The following is a 17,671-nucleotide window of genomic DNA, read 5'->3' on the forward strand; positions in this document are numbered from 1 at the left end:
CAAATGATCCTCCTACCTCAGCCTCCCACACACCTGGGACTACAGGCACACACCACCATTAGCCCAGCTAATTGTTCTATTTTTTTGTAGAGATGGGATCTCACTTATGTTGCTCAGTCTGGTCTTGAACGCCAGGCCTCAAGGCAATCCTCTTGCCTCAGCCTCCCAGAGTGCTAAGATTACCGGTGTGAGCCACTGCACCCAGCCCCAGAGTAGTGTTTTTGATATTAAGACAGGAGAATTTCAAGGAAGAATATGTTATAGGCAATAGTATTGTACTCCAGAGGAGCCTTCGCTTCTTCTTGCTTCTGTTTTACATTTGGTATGAAGAGTCTAGGGCAGGAATGACAAATATTGGACACGACATGATCACTTCTCCATTACTTGTCTAGGGCAGATGTTTTTAATTGATGGCTTCTTCTCCTTAAGTCCAGATGTGACCTGAGGCTCCTTTTCTACACAGTAGCGTATTTTGAGGCAACCACTGGTAGTTGATCAGTAGTGCCTTATGAGGTGATGCCATTTCTGGCACAAGAGTATGGCAGAATCAGTACTTAGCCAGCTATCACTATTTTCCAGAGAGAGAGAGAGTTGTTTGTGGGATGTTGAAATATTTAACTATGACAATATAAAATGTAATCTAAATTGCTAATTCAAAAGAGAGATGCCTGCTTATTTTAACTTATGTATTAGGACGTTTTTAAAAAGAAATAATAGCAATTTGCCAGTGAGAAATCACAATTCTTTTAACTTGGTAATTAGGATGTCACTTAATATTAAATATTGGCAGATAAATTTTTATTGCTTACTGACGTTTCTATCATGATACATGATACGTATAACTTTAGAAGTAGCATCTCATATTTTGAGAAATAATATTCCTTAGACACAGTTAAATTCACTTACTTGTATGTAATATTTAAAACTTAGCTTTTTGGAAAAGTAAGGAAATCAGAAGAACTGTTATTTATTAGTTTCTGTAAAATTACTGACAATGCTTACTAATTTTTCTAAGTGATTTTTTGGGTGAAATTTTACATTAACCTATGTTTGATTTCCCTAATAGGACTATTTGTATATTCTAAACTTTTTTGTTATGTGTGGATAAATTAATAATTTATGTAAATAAAACATACTGTGCCCTTGTTGAAGTTTCTTGTAGCAAGATGTTTTCAGAAAGACAAGTTCATTCAGCATCTACTCTTACTAAGAAAAGGAGGAATGAGATGAAATTTATGATGAAACAAAGCAGTATTTCTTTTTAACTTGCCTCCTTAATACACCCAAGAAGGGCTTCATGGAGGCTTAGCTGACTAACAGATTCAGAATTTGTTTCACTGGAAAGTCGTCAGCCTGGAAGTTTGTGTGTGTATGTATAAAATATCTGTTATGTGTGTCTGTATAAAATAATATTTGGTCAGGAGATTTGAACGATAAAATGCTTGAGATGAGACAATCTATTGCTCTAGTGGCACAGCCAGTTCCAAGATATAAATTCTTAATTTTTTTATAATTATTATTTTTTTAAATTATTTAGATTCCAGGAGATAATGCATCAGATTCTTAAATTTTTTTAAATTACTATCTCATTTTTCTCATTTTTAGATTTTGGAACTAGTACTAGCAGTGGAGGACTCTTTGGAACTACAAATACCACCTCTAATCCTTTTGGCAGCACATCTGGCTCCCTCTTTGGGCCAAGTAGTTTTACAGCTGCTCCTACTGGGACTACTATTAAATTTAATGTATGTATTTTCTTCCAGTCTTTGTGGAGTATGTTTCATTCCCATTTGTATATTTCTTTGCAGGATGAATTGTGAAATTGCTTGTCTTTCCAGCCTAGTTCGACTCTTCCTGAAAGATATGTTAAAAACAAAATCTGTAAATAGTTGTATAGTAGACAGGAAAAGTTGTGAAACAAATCTAGATTATGAGATATATATGAATTATGGTCACCCCAATCAAATGTGATTATGATAAGCTAGTATAAGGTAGAATTTGAATTTACTGTGTTAATGTGGCTTCTGAATGGTCAACTATTCTTTATAGAAATAAAGAGTAAGGGACAATCTATAGAAAAATTATTGGCCTCTTTAAGGAGGAGATATGTGGAATAACTCATCCATATTGTGTAGCAGTTGAAAAATAAAACTTTTATTGATGAAATGGCACAATGGGGCAATAGAATGTTGTACTTTCTTTTTTTTGTTCGGGGTTGGGTAGAGGGTTCGAGTAGAGGATTTCGTTTACAAAAATATGTGGAATACCACCTAATATATGGAATACCACCTATTATAAATGGTTGAGGGATGCTTAGGATAGGAATGGAGGTACAATTAGCCTAATGGAAATCTCTTGCAGAAATAAAACTTCCTGTTAAAACTTACTCCGGAAAATGAAGAATTTCTCAGATAAGGTGGTTAATTTATAATACTTAATTTAGAGTCCTGAATTTAAAGTTAAATATAAATGATAGTGAAAAATACTGTGTGATGCCCCTTGGAAAGTACATTAGTTGAGAAAACAGACAGTCGAAGTAGGACTCTTGCGTTACTTGTGCCTTTTTCTTCATAAGGCTGCGGGGAATAAAACAGGCTTCTGTATTTCTTAAATGCAACAACAGTTATAAAGTAGACACTTCAGGGCAGAATAGGAAGTATACTTAGATACAGAGGTTTAAATGTGTATGTTGGGTAAATTGGGTAAGCTTTCCTTTTGCATATAATGTTACATGTATTTTAGCATACAATTGTATGATTGGGTTATGGGATTAATCCCTGGGTCTGTGATTACTTTGTTACTAAGATTGATTTATTCAGATAACCTTGATGTAGGGAGAGATCAGAAATATATTTAATCAAGCACCCCTTAAACCATCACATTATAAAAGACCTAAGAGACTAGTTTTAGTTAGAGTTCAATGGTTGAGGAATTGTGTTTGTGAGAGTAGGATATAAAGCTTAGATTTAACAAATTTGCCTTTATCCTTTGCAGCCTCCAACTGGTACAGATACTATGGTGAAAGCTGGAGTTAGCACTAACATCAGTACCAAACACCAATGTATTACTGCTATGAAAGAATATGAAAGCAAGTCACTAGAGGTCAGTAAAATACAATGTAGAATATCAGCCTAACTTTTTGATTCTTTTGGAAGCAGCTTTTTAAAACGATTTTGATTATTTTTATAATCAAGTAATTCATCTTAGGTTTATGTAAAAAATTAACAATGACAAAATTGTTATTAAAAAGTATGTATTGTTTTTAGATACCAATTTTTTTTTTAGGCAGGGATAATAATTCAGGTGTTTGCACAGGTATAGCTTCTCTAATGATCTGTTCTCCTTGAATGTTGCTTGTACTACACTTGGCAATGTGTGAGTGTTTACCCACACGAATGTGTTTTGAATAAACTTACGAAAAGTGTACACCTTAATAAGTTGTTACTAAGTGAAAGGACCCAAATCACATAACAACATTACCAGCATCGCAGATATCCCTCTTGTGTCCTGCCTTCCCCCAAGTTACAGTCTTCCCCTTTCAAAGGTAACCACTATCTTTACTGCCCAGCTTTTGCCAATTTTTGAACTTGATAGAGATTGAATCTTACGTTATATACTCTTTTATGTCTGCCTTTTAACATAGAAATATGCATCCATGTTTGTTCATGGATTACAGTTTGTTCATTCTCCTTACTCTCTAATAGATTGTAGTACATTTTGACTGTCCTTCTTGATTGTAGTGGTTGCTTCTTCCTACATCTCAGACTGTGCTTGCTTTATTGGAGTGTGCAGAAACACCCTGACTTGAGATAATATTGTTAAATTTTATTACTTCTTTCCCTAAATTTTCTGAACCCCATGGAATCTTTCATCTTTTAATCAACAAATTTTTACACTTAGATGGGGGTAGAGAAGATTACTATATAGCATTTTACTAAAAGAAAGTATTTATTGTTTGTAAAAGAAAATTAGAATTAAGACATAGTCAGCTCTTTGGCCTGTACTTTTATGATAATTATGGCATAGATTTTATTTAATAATATCTATTAGAAATGTTTTTCTGTAATGATATTAAGTTAATGCCATTCTGTAGTTTTCTCTTTTTTAGTCTTGGTTCCTAAGTCAACGTAGAACTTGAATACTAAGTTCAAGTATTTAGTCTTCTAAGTAATTATTTTTGGCTGCATGTTAAGATTGAAAATGTGTTTTTCCTACATTCAGGAACTTCGTTTAGAGGATTATCAGGCTAACCGGAAAGGCCCTCAGAACCAGGTGGGATCAGGTAGCACGGCTGGCTTGTTTGGGTCTTCTCCAGCCACTTCCAGTGCGACAGGACTCTTCAGCTCCTCTACCACTAATTCAGGCTTTGCATATGGTCAGAACAAAACTGCCTTTGGAACTAGTAAGCACTTGATATTGTATTGGATTATGTTGAGGAGAGACAGAGAACTAAAAGTAAAACATGATTGTAAAACATGGAATAAGTGCTGTGACGAAAAATAAGTCAGGGATACTGGAGAAATAGAGAGTGCCTGGTATGTATGTGGGGGTGGGAAGAAATATAGTGTAAAATGAAGATGATTAAAGAGGGCTTCACTTGAGAAGGTGGTATTTGAGCAGTGACCTTTCCAAAGAAGGTGAAAGGAACAAGTTGTACAGATTTCTAGGGGAGGAGCATTCCAGTTAGTGGAAATTCTAAGTCTGAAAACCCTGAGTTTTTAATTTATTTTATAGAGATGGGATCTCACTTTTGCTCAGGCTGGTGTCGAACTCCTGAGCTCAAGTGATCCTCCCCCCTCAGCCTCCCAGAGTGCTAGGATTATAGGCGTGAGCCACCACACCCGGCCTGAAAACCCTGAGCTTTTACAAAAAAGGAGAGGGCAAGGGAAAGAACTGAGGGACATGGGGACCATACTTTATAGCACTTTGTGGGCCGATATTAAGACTTGAATTTTTATTTTATTTGGGAAGCCCTGAGAATTGTTTTGAAAGAGAAGTCATGTGGTTATGAGTGAAGGATCTTTCTGAAGGCTGCTATATTGAGAGTAGATTGTAAAGGGGCCAGCAGGGAAACAGAAAGCTATTGCTCCATCCATGTGAGAGGTGATGGTGGCTTGGAAAAGGATGGGGGGGAAAAAGGTCAGATTCAGGATCCAGTTTGATTATAGAACTGGTGTGATTTGCTGAACAATTGATTTAATGTAGGTTGTGCAAAAGGAGTTAAGAATGATGACTAAATTACTTTATGAAAATGCTTTTGCAAAAGTAATGTACACGTATGATACAAAGTTCCCAAAATACAGAAAAAGTTGTATACTTTCCTTATATCCCTCCCATAGCCACCAGTTTACCTTCTAGAGACAAACAAAAGTTAGTTTTTTCATAGCCTTCTAGAGAGATAGACAGACACACAAACACGTATTTATCTAAGTGACATTTAACATTCTTTTCAGTCTTTGTATTCTGTGATTTAGTATAGCACATATTTATTATTGATACTATTACATGATACTATGTATCATGCCCTGTGCTGGATATATTGATGTAAAGAAAAAGCCTCAAGAATAATTTAGACTAACAAGGTTAAAATATACACATGCAGACTTTGAGTGTATTATCTTGTAGAAGAAAGCCTGTAGCCTCTCAAAGGAAGATCAAGCCAAGCATGGTGGCTGGCACCTGTAATCCTAGGACTCTGGGGGGCCGAGGCGGGACGATCGCTTGAGCTCAGGAGTTCAAGACCAGCCTGAGCAAGAGTGAGAGCCTGTCTCTATTAAAAATAGAAAAATTATCCTGGTGTGATGGTGTATGCCTCTAATCCCAGCTACTCGGGAGGCTGAGGCAGGAGAATCACTTGAGCCCAGCAGTTGGAGGTTGCTGTGAGCTAGGCTGACCCCATAGCACTGTAGCCCAGGTGACAGAGGGAGACTCCATGTCAAAAAACAAAAACAAAGGAAGATCATTTAACCTCGCCAGGCTTCTGTGAATCATGGTGTTATTGTAGAAATTAAAGTTTTAGCCAAATCTGGAGTTAGGGGAAGGATGGAAAATGAGATGGTTATTGAGTAGTGAATGAATCTAGGGTAATTTAGATATGTAGATAACATAAGATTATTGAAGTAACTGGATAATGTGAGGTTTTGGTTTTTTGTTTTTAGATTTTTTTTTTTGATTTTTTTTCTTTCCTTTTTTCTTTTTTGAAAGGTACAACTGGATTTGGAACCAATCCAGGTGGTCTCTTTGGACAACAGAATCAGCAGACTACCAGCCTCTTCAGCAAACCATTTGGCCAGGCCACAACCACCCAGAATACTGGTTTTTCCTTTGGTAATACCAACACCCTAGGACAGCCAAGTACCAACACCATGGTAAGGAAACAGACCCATAGTTAATTCCGGGTTTTTTTGTGTGGTGTTTTTTTATTTATTTATTTTTGGGGGGTTGTTTTATTTATTTATTTATTTTGAGACAGTTTCATTCTGTTGCCTGCGCTAGAGTGCCATGGCATCAGCCTAGCTCACAGCAACGTCAGACTCCTGGGCTCAAGCAATCCTCCTCCCTCAGCTTCCTCAGGAGCTAGGACTACAGGCACATGCCACCGTGCCTGGCTAATTTTTTCTATTTTCAGTATAGACGGGGTCTCACTCAGGCTGGTCTCAAACTCCTGACCTTAAGTGATCGTCCCACCTCGGCCTCCTGGAGTGCTAGGATTACAGGCGTGAGCCACCACACCTGGTCTCCAGGTTTTATTTGTAGAGCTAAGTAGTGATGCTTCTAATCATGTCAAACTGGCAAGTTCAGCCTTTACTGCAATTCTTAAGTCTTGAGGGTGGCCAGGTTTGGTGGGTCATGCCTGTAATTCCAGCACTTTGGGAGGCTGAGGTGAGAGGCATGCTTGAGGCCAGAAGCTTAAGACCAGCCTGGGCAACATAGTAAGACCCTGAGTCTACAAAAAATAAGAAAAATTAGCCAGGTGTGGTGGTATAGTCCCAGCTAGTCAGGAGACTGAGGTGGGAGTATCACTTGAGCCCAGGAATTTAAGGCTTCTGTGAGTTATGATTGTACCACTGCACTCCAGCCTGGGCAACACAGTGAGACCTTGTCTATAAAAAAAGTTTTTTTTAAGGAAAAAGAACATGATAAATTATTTTCAACAAGGGTACCAAAACAATTCAGTGGGGAAAGAATAGTCTTTTCAGCATGTGGTACTGGAACAACTGATTATTTATAATACATGCAAAAGAAAGGGCTTGCTTCATACCATTGAGTTCTCAACTCCAAAATGGATTTAACTCAGAATGGATCAGATACCTAAATGCAACAACTAAAATTGTAAAACTCTTGGAATAAAACAAATTAGGCAGTAGTATCTTAGGTATAACATCAAAAGCAATAAAAGAAAAAATAGATAAGTTGGGCTTCATCAAAATTAATAACTTTTAGCCAGGCACAGTGGTACTACTTGGGAGGCTGAGACAGGAGGATTGCTGGAAGCTAGGAGTTCAAGGCTGTAGTGCAATATGATCATGTTTTAGAATAGCTACTGTACTCCAGCCTGGGCAAGATAATGAGCTTCTATCTCTTAAATTAAAATTAAAAACTTTTTGTGCATTAAAGGAATATGATCAATAAAGTGAAGAAAACCCTGCAGACTGGGCTCAGTTGCTCATGCCTATAATCCTAGCACTCTGGGAGGCCGCAATGGGAGGATTTCTTGAGCTCAGGAGTTTGAGACCAGCCTAAGCAAGAGTCTCCGTCTCCACTGAAAATAGAAAAATTAGCCGGGTTTTGTGGTGTGTAGTAGTCCCAGCTACTTTGGCGGCTGAGGCAGGAGGTTTGCTTGAGGCCAGGAGTTGGAGGTTGCAGTGAGCTACCATGACACCACTGCAATCTACCCAGGGCGACAGAGCAAGACTCTGTCTCAAACAATAAAAAAAAAGAAAACCTGCAAATATAGGAGAAAACAATAGCTTATCATGCATGTGATATAGGACTTCTATCCACAGTATATAAAGAGCTCTTATAATTCAATTGTAAGAAGACAATAACATATTAAAAAGAGGACAGGGATTTGAATAGACATTTCTCCAAAGAAATTATACAAATGGCATGAAAGGATGGTCAACCAACATCATTAGTCATCAGGGAAATAGAAATCAAAATCACAAAGAAATACCACTTCATACCCACTTGGAAGGATATAATGAGAAAGACAGATAGTAATAAGTATTGACGAGGACCTGGAGAAATTGGAACTCTCATACGTTGCTGGTAGGAATGTAAAATGGTGCAGCCACGTTTGAAAACAGTTTGGTGGTTCCTGAAAGTGTTAAGCATAGAGTTACAATATGATCCATCAATTGCACATAATTGGCATTTACCGAAGAGAAATGAAATCACAAACTTGTATACAAATGATCATAATAGCATTATTCATAATGGCTAAAAAGTGGAAACTGCGGGGAATGTGGCCAGTGTTCCCTGCAAAAAACCGGGTCCCTTTGGTAGAGTTGCAAGGGATAAGAAAATAATAGAGAAAAATGGAAAATGGAAGAAATAAAAGAATACACTGAGACAAAGATATAGTTTTATAAGTTTATAAAGATTATAGGCAAAGCGGGAGCTCAGGGGGCTTAGACCTCTCCGTTGGCCTCAAAAGCCCCGAATGAGGTCTTACATGGTAACTTACAGGAAATAGTGAACAATTGTCAGGGGTAACAGATTTACATAACAGCAGGTAGTTCCTCTCAGGTTAACAGATTTTCAAAAGGCTTTTACAGAAGGCTTCTACAGATTCTTTAACTAATTCTATTTACGTGGGCAAATGGTTACAAAGTCTTTCAAAGGTTAATTTCTAAATTCTAAGGTAAGTTTATCATTTAAACAGAGGGGTTAAACAGACATATGCAAGCTCCATGTTTATTAGGTTATTGTGAATGGAGACAGGTAGTCTAGAGTAGTTTAAACAAAAGCTTTGCTTTTAGCCATTCTGGAAGCTGTCGTTTCCGGGAAGCTGTTTATTCCGGAGGGCACTCCATTGTCAGCTCTCAGCCTATAGTTTTTAACAGATTCACTTGTGCTTTACAAAGCAAATCCAATTCTTTAGGTCTGAGAAACGCGGCGCCTCGTGGGATACAGCCGCTACTGCCTTTCAGAGACGCCCTTCCGAGTGTAACAGCATTCGAAATGCAAACCAACACGTTCACATATTCTTTCAGGGCAAAGCTCTATAAAACTCTTAAGACAAATCCTGTCCCAAAACACGTTTAATATTAATTCATAGAGCGACAGGAAACAACCCAGTGTCTATTAACAATGAATGGATAACCGATTGGGGTATATCCATGAAATGGAATATTATGCAGCCATAAAATAGATTGAAGTACTGATGTATGCTACAACATGGATGAACCTTGAAAACATGCTGAGTGAAAGAAGCCAGTCATAAAAGAGCACATTTTTTATGACAGTATTCATATAAAATGTTAAGAATAAACAAATCTATAGAAACAAAAAGTAGATTAGTGGTTGCCTAGGGATGAGGAGTGATTGCTAATGGGTCCACGATTTCTTTGTGGGGTGACAAAAATGTTCTAAATTCAGATAGTGGGGATGGTTGCCCAACTTAACATAAAAAAACTACTGAATAGTCCACTATAAATGAATGAATTTTATAATGTGTGAATTATGTCTCAATAAAATTGTTTAAAAAACAGTACAGCTAATTCTCATTCAGTTCAGCAATAGTCCATTAGCACAGTGTTTTTCTGTTATTTACTAATGCATAAATAAAATACATTATTAAATATTGAATGATACAGACTTTCCTCATTGGAAATGAATGTAGTTTCTTGTTTATAATTAAAGCTTTTTAACATTAATTACAGATGTACCTCTATTCACGTTGATTTGATTATTTTCAGTTGATTATCAGTTATTTGATTCAAAGTCCACTTCCCAGCTGAGTATTGATTGATTCTGTGAAAATGAAGCACCCAGTCACACCATTTTGCTTTCATTTTGTAATGCTGACATCTGTTAGAGCACAGGAGTTAATGTCATGTTTTATTAGATGCATATGACCTTGGAGGTCATCATCCTGGGAAAAACAGGGGCTTATATATATATAGGTTGGAATTCTGGTCCTGCCCCTTAGGAGTTGTGGCATCTTGAGCAAGTTTTTAAATGTTCCAAGGTTTATATTCTTTTGGAAAATGGGGATACTTCCTGCTTTTCAGGATTGTTGTAAGGAAAAGAAATGCTCTATGTAAAGTATGTAGCATAGTATCTGTCATGTAAGCTTTTAAAAATGGTAACTATTTTTTATTAATCTGAGACTCTTTAGGAAAACTGACCATTATAGAATATCTTTTAATTTGTATTAACTTTTGCAGGGTTTATTTGGAGTGACCCAAGCTTCACAGCCTGGAGGTCTTTTTGGGACAGCTACAAACACCAGCACTGGGACAGCATTTGGAACAGGAACAGGTCTCTTTGGGCAGACCAATACTGGATTTGGTGCTGTTGGTTCGGTAGGTTTTTACAGTTGACTTTAATTTAAAGACATGTATAAATTTGTTAAAGAAATTTCTAAGAATGATTTGACCATATTCCAAGTGGGTGGTGAGCATATTGTATAGTTTGATACTGAGAGCAACTTAAAAGCTATTTGATGCAAAATGAAATTTCTAGTTCACTTCAGCAGGTTTATTTTCAGTTAGTAAATTCTCTTCTTTTTAAAATTTCATTCATTGCCTTAGTGCTTGTGTGCATTTGCTTAGTTTAGATTGTTAAGTCTAAATTGAGATGCTTTCAGTTTGTTTAAATCAGGTCATTTTTAACTCATAATTCTAACCTCTGTTTTGGGTGACAAATGGGTGTGACATTTGAGAATTAAACATTTTGGGTGTTGATCTACTTCCTGAAATTGGTGGGGTTATTATGATATTATAAAAAGTGTTGAATTTTCTATTGTGGGTAGTTAAAATATATGGTTCTATTTTTATGGAAATTGGAATCTCTTTTTTCTTAACTTTGGGAAATAGTTGAGGTGGGAAATTGAGAAAATTACATAATGCTTCAGAAAATTCTTATACTTTTTATTAACAAATTTATTGATGTATAATCCACATTCCATACAGTTCATCTCATTGAAGTGTACAATGCAGTGGTTTTGAGTATATTCAGAAAATGTTCAACTATCACCATATTCAATTTTAGAACATATTCATCCTGCCAAAAATAAACCCCATATTCATTGGCAGTCGCTTCCCATTTCCCTCCCAGTCACCTTAGGTCTACTTTCCATCCCTACAGATTTGACTATTCTGGACATTTCATATAAATGAAATCATAATATGTGGTCTTTTGTGACTGGTATTTTTCACTTGGCATAATATTTTCAAGGTTCATCCATGTTGTAGCATGTTGAAATTTTTTATTGTAACTATTTCTACTGGCAAATTAAATATATGATGCCTTTCTTTTAATAGGTAAAAAGATACTTAATGGCCTTGTTGTTTTTTTCTTTGCCTCATTAAAATTCTGTGTTTGCAGAGGGGTTACTATTAACTTTTCAGGCTAGGAGCATTCTGTGTTTATAAAGTTATTCTTGGTCACATTATTTTCTGATAGCCTTTATTCACCTTCCTTCTACCTTTTTTATAAAAGTTGTGACATCTTTCTTCCATCCCATACCCAATTCATTTTACCTGAGGTAACCTTTATTTACTGTTTGGTATGTATCTTTATATTATTTAAAATTTTCCTATATTCTGTTCTTTTTAGACCCTGTTTGGCAATAACAAGCTTACTACATTTGGAAGCAGTACAACCAGTGCACCTTCATTTGGTACAACCAGTGGCGGGCTCTTTGGTAACAAACCAACCCTGACTTTAGGAACCAATACAAACACTTCCAATTTTGGTACATATAAAAAGCAGGTTTGGCTCTCTTAAAGTTACACTGGCTATACCACACATTATTCTCCTGATTCATATGATTGGAAATATTTTAAATTCTCAGGTAAGCCGCGGCTTGATGTGAGGTACCAGAGGGAAAGGATTGAGTCATGGACATGGCTTAAGATATTTAGTAGACGTGTAAATTGCCTTTCATTTTCTTTGGATTACCTCATGGATAGCTGAGAAGCCATAAACGAAACACATTTGGTTGAGGTACCCCACATTCTATTAGGCCAGGTTTCAAACATGGAAGTGCTGTACAGGAGAGATTTGGTAATTCTTATTTTTTTTTTTTTTTTTTTTTTTTGAGACAGAGTCTCACTCTGTTGCCCGGGCTAGAGTGAGTGCCGTGGCGTCAGCCTAGCTCACAGCAACCTCAAACTCCTGGGCTCAAGCAATCCTACTGCCTCAGCCTCCCGAGTAGCTGGGACTACAGGCATGCGCCACCATGCCCGGTTAATTTTTTCTATATATATTTTTAGCTGTCCAATTAATTTCTTTCTATTTTTGGTAGAGACAGGGTCTCGCTCTTGCTCAGGCTGTTCTCAAACTCCTGAGCTTAAACAATCTGCCCACCTCGGCCTCCCAGAGTGCTAGGATTACAGGCGTGAGCCACCGCACCCGGCCCTGGTAATTCTTATTGAATGTTGAAACTTTTTTTATTTGGGGGATTATGTAGTAGTTTTTTGGCAGTTTTGAAAATTTTATTTTTGAGCGCATGTTCATTGTATAAAATTTGGAAACTATAGGATAGATTAAACAATTTAAAAAAAATCCCTAAACTACTCTTCAGAAATATTTTGGAAAAATTTAAACCAGTTTAATGGAAACTTGGTATTATTTTCAACATCTTTTATAAATACCTGTTTAAATTTTGAAACATTCAGCATTATTTTTGTTAAATCACAAATGGAAAGTTTATTTTATTGTGAAAGAAAATAGTGGTTTTAATAATTTGTTGAGGATTTCGCGTGCCATATACATCACTAGGCGCCGATTGATTCTTTTTGGGAGATGAGTGCGAAGACATAGTTATTTGGCCATAGGTCAGCAGTTAAGACAATTTTTCAATGGGTTTTTGAATGATGTTGTACTGGAGAAAGAAACTATATTAAGCATCCATTGGAAAGTTGGTATGTTTGTACAAAACCGTGAACTACATGAAGAAGGTAGGTCGGTCATTGATGGGCACGAATTCTTAAATTTATGTATTCTATTGGATTTATTATAACCACTTTTAGTCATGTTGCGCACTCACTCCTTGTAATGATCACAGCTCCACCTATAATTCTTTTTGGTTATACTCTGTTTGAATGAACAGCTTTGAGGTAGTGGACTTGGTTTGCATGGATAAGATATCTGGTTTGTGTACTCATTTCTTATGTATAAAATTAAGATGGGAAAGATACTTATGAGTTAAATAAGTGTTTCTCAATCTTTTTTTTTTATCATCAGTCACCCTTCCCCGAGGACCCTTTATAGACTATTGTAATCATCCTATCTCCCCCTGAGATTTTCATGTAACACTTATACTTTATGTTTTGTGGTCCTTTGGAGGGCCATTAACCATTGTAATCTATGATTTTTTTTGGTTCCTGAAGAACCAATTTTTGTTCCCTTTGAAAATACATGTGTTTAATAAAAGATTTTTTTGTAGCACACTTAATATTCAGAATTAAATGTTATTTCTATCTGACAGGATGTTTGTATGAGCTATATTTGATAAAATAGGCTATACTTTTAATGTATTTGATGTTATTTTATGGTTGTAGATTTCTGACTTGTTCTGAGGTTTTTTGGTTTTATGAATATATTTATACTCATGTTCATTGATCTGAAAATGAAAGGTCTCATCTTTATCTGACTTGCCTCACTAGCTTGCGTGCTGAATTTGAATTGTCTTTAATTTTTTAATTTGTAAAATTGTTTTGAAATAACAGAGTTGATAAACTTGTCTATGAGAATTGGAGGAAATGTGTGGTAAAAACAGTGTACATTGGGACTTATTTCCCTCCTGTGGGTTTGAGGTAGTTCACCAGTATCTTGTTTTCTGCTGTTTATGGTGCCGTAAGATCCATTCTGGTTAAATTTTCATTCAAAAGGGAAAAGAATATCTCCAAGTACATTTTCTATTTTTTTCATCAAAGAAAGTTGATTGTGCTTGAGTAAGTAGTACTCCATTTTTGTGACATTGCTATTAATTAGCACAATTCAAGAAAAGACTTAATGAATGTATGAGTCAAATGTATTGAAATTAAGTCAATTTCAATGACTTGCTTGGATTTTAAAATGACCTATAATACACTTGTTTTCAAGATATTTATATTCTTCAACTTTTTTCTTGACCTTTTTCATTGAGATAATAATCCAAATACTAGCATGAACAAAGTATATTCTTAGTGATACTGTCTTGTGTTCCAAAGTACTCTGTTTTCTTTTAGACTTGTTCTCCTCCATGGTACTTTTTAAAATGACTTCAGATGTTTTACAAAGTTTTCTGCCCAGTGATTGGTTTTGTTCCACCTCTGTTATGAGAGATTAATAATACGTTCATTAGTTGTTTTGTTGATATTTAGTTGCAATAGGAATAATGAAGCTTTGTGGATATATCTGAACAAAAGAAAAGTAATAGCAATGCAATTTAGGTATCTTTGTTTGGTACCTGTGGATTTTAACAGGAATTATAGAATTTTCTCTAAATACAGATCATAGTGAAGGAGGATGATTTGCTCAACTCTCCATTATTTCTGATAATGGAAGAAATTGTTTAAATCAAGTTATTCATAGATTATCTTCTGTCTTTAATATCAGCTATCTGAGTTGTTGAGTGCTCCTATTAGTTGACTATGACATTAAAGCTCCTCATTTGTGATGAGTCATACGTTACTATCCATGGCCAGGTCCATGTGTTCAAAACATAAACCGTTATAGAGATTTTTATAGATAATTTTTCATAACAACTTTTAGGTTCAGTAAAATGTCTTTATTTGTTGATTGTCTTATTTTTTAGTGAAAGTTTGACGGAATGAGTTTTTCTTTCTGTAAGGTTACATGAAACATGCATTGTACACTTTGGGCCTTACAAAGGCAGTGTTCCCAACAACGCTCAAGCACATTCACTTTGCTTTAACATTCAATATTATCCTATATTAAATCAATAAATTCAAGGTAGAAACGTATTTAAATAAATGTGAAGATTTGTTTGTAGTCATCAATTCAATTTTTAAAAAAGTTAAATTAGCCTATAATTTATGATACCTAAATATTAAGTGGAAGGATGCAAAGCTTAGGATTAGACTGTTTTGTGTTAAACTCCCTTATAGAGGAAATTGGGAATAATATTAAGAGTACAATTCACTCGATCTTTTGTCTTCCTAGGTTTTGGCACAAATACCAGTGGGAATAGTATTTTTGGAAGTAAACCAGCACCTGGGACTCTGGGACCTGGGCTTGGTGCAGGATTTGGAACAGGTAAGGAACTGCTACCATGAGATCTAGGAAGTGACAAAATTTGGCTTTCTAATTGCTGCAACTTAAGATCTCTATTTGATCATGGGCCTGGAATTAAGAGGCCTAGATTTGCATTTTTACAATTGGATTCATAAAATGTTCCCGGCTGTTATGCTTTACCGGGTTTTAAAACATTGGCACATTTATCTTAGAAGCCATATGCTCCCTTTTGTACAAAATGTCCTGTGATAGTCCTGGTTTTTCTGTGATTTTCAGTATTTAATGTGAGAATTATTAATATGAAGACATCATTAACTTTCAGTTCCCCTGTGTTACCTTTCTAACAGGGATTTGCAACCTTCAACTATTTATGAAGTAAGCTCTAATAGTGAGGCAGAACAATAAGAGCACATGCTGATGTGCATACTTTTCAATTAAATTAGTTCCATTGTCATATAGACCTGGGATCAATTATTTTTCCAGTGCTTTTGAGGACATTTATTGACTCCCACCCCTCCTTGTGGTGTGGGAAGGGCCTCGCTCTATTGCTCAGGTTAGAGTGCAGTGGCTCGATCATAGCTCATTGTAACTTTGAACTTCTGGGCTCAAGCGATCCTCCTGCCTCAACCACCTGAGAAGCTGTGACTACAGGCACGTGCCACCACACCTGGCTAATTTCTTACTTTTTTTGTAGAGCTAGGATCTCACTATGTTGCTCAGGCTGGTCTCTAACTCCTGGCCTCAAGCAGTACTCCCACCATGCTAGGATTATGGGTGTGACCCACTGCGTCTGGCCAAGGATATTAACCCTTCTACCTGCCTAGCTGTTTTAAACAATCGAAGGGTGGCGATGATCATAAAATGGATAAGTAGTTAGACAAGGTCTTTAAGCATACAGTTTTGCCTACTTTCCTAATTCATCTGACCATGGATGTGGTCATTTAGTTGCAAACCATTTATTTCCATGGTCTCTGCTTCCACTGTCCAGTTACCCATTGTTTCTGTCATCTGAGCATTCATCCATTATCTCCATAATAGAACCTCATTTTGTATTCCAAACTTATTTTTAAAATAAAAGATACAAGTGCTGGTAAAAAGTTTCAACAATTTAGAAATATTATGAAAAATTCAGTCTTGACCAGGCTCAATGGCTCATGCCTGTAATCCCAACACTTTGGGAGGCCAAGGCAGGAGGATCACTTGAGACCAGGAGCTCAAGATCAGCCTGGGCAACATAGTGAGACCCTGTCTCTTTAAAAAAAAAAAAATTCATTCTTTCAGCTGTGAAGGAACAATTGTTGACAGTTTGGCGTGTATCATGTTAGACCTTTTCTATGCATTTTTCAAACATGTTTGCACATACACATTTGTATTTATGTGTCTTTTTATATTTAGGTTATAGGATTATGTTTTAAAATGCACATACACATTTGTATTTATGTCTCTTTTTATATTTAAGTCGTAGGATTATGTTTTAAAATGGAAGTCATAACCTATGTGCGTGATTTTTAAACCAAAGGCTGAGATGCATTAGTTGGTTGTAATATTAATGTAATGGGCTGCAATCAGCATTTTAAGAAAGTGAACTATAATTAGAAATCATTGTGCATAGTAGGATTAACATCCTTTTATGAAACTTTGTTACAGTTACGTGTGTTACCTGTTTGGGGTCTCTTTTTTTCTTGTGCGCTACAGTCAAAATTTGAAAGCAATTGCCTTACATGGTATTCTGTGACTTGTATTTTCACTTCACATGATATTAGCATATTTTTTCTTTTAATGATCTAGCTCATTAAAAAAAAAACTAGTATTCCATTGTGTGTTTATACACATATGCATAATTTATACTTACCATACATACACCATAATTTATTTAACTTTTCCCTTATCGATGGACATTTGAATTACTTGATATTTTTAGCAAAGCCCTCAGAGAAGATCTTTGTTACATAATTTTGCATTTATTAGTGTTATTAACTCAAATTGGAATTGCCATGTCAGGAAATACACATATTTTGAATTTTGGTTGATCTTGCTAATTAGCCTTCAAAAAAAATTAACAGTTTGTATTATTGCTTACATTGTATAAAAGTGTCCATTTAAGGCTGGGTGTTGGTGGCTCACACCTGTAATCCTAGCACTCTGGGAGGCCGAGGTGGGAGGATTGCTTGAACTTGAGCTCAGGAGTTCAAGACCAGCCTGAGCAAGAGCAAGACCCCGTCTCTACTAAAAAAAATAGAAAGAAATTATCTGGACA

General features: G+C 36.0%; 1 protein-coding gene across 1 annotated transcript in view; it reads left to right on the forward strand.

Annotated features, from left to right (window-relative positions):
* The window catches only part of NUP98 (nucleoporin 98kDa), a 102,388-nt gene that overhangs the window by 13,947 nt on the left and 70,770 nt on the right, over positions 1-17,671 (forward strand). Inside the window, exons 5-11 of the mRNA XM_012645568.1 lie at positions 1,606-1,745; positions 2,995-3,102; positions 4,222-4,402; positions 6,205-6,368; positions 10,395-10,532; positions 11,788-11,875; positions 15,343-15,435. Of these exons, the coding sequence (XP_012501022.1) occupies positions 1,606-1,745; positions 2,995-3,102; positions 4,222-4,402; positions 6,205-6,368; positions 10,395-10,532; positions 11,788-11,875; positions 15,343-15,435 (912 nt within the window). The remainder of the gene's footprint in view (positions 1-1,605; positions 1,746-2,994; positions 3,103-4,221; positions 4,403-6,204; positions 6,369-10,394; positions 10,533-11,787; positions 11,876-15,342; positions 15,436-17,671) is intronic.

This window comes from Propithecus coquereli, unplaced genomic scaffold, assembly GCF_000956105.1.
Source record: "Propithecus coquereli isolate 6110/MARCELLA unplaced genomic scaffold, Pcoq_1.0 Scaffold235, whole genome shotgun sequence".
Taxonomy (NCBI): Eukaryota; Metazoa; Chordata; class Mammalia; order Primates; family Indriidae; genus Propithecus; species Propithecus coquereli.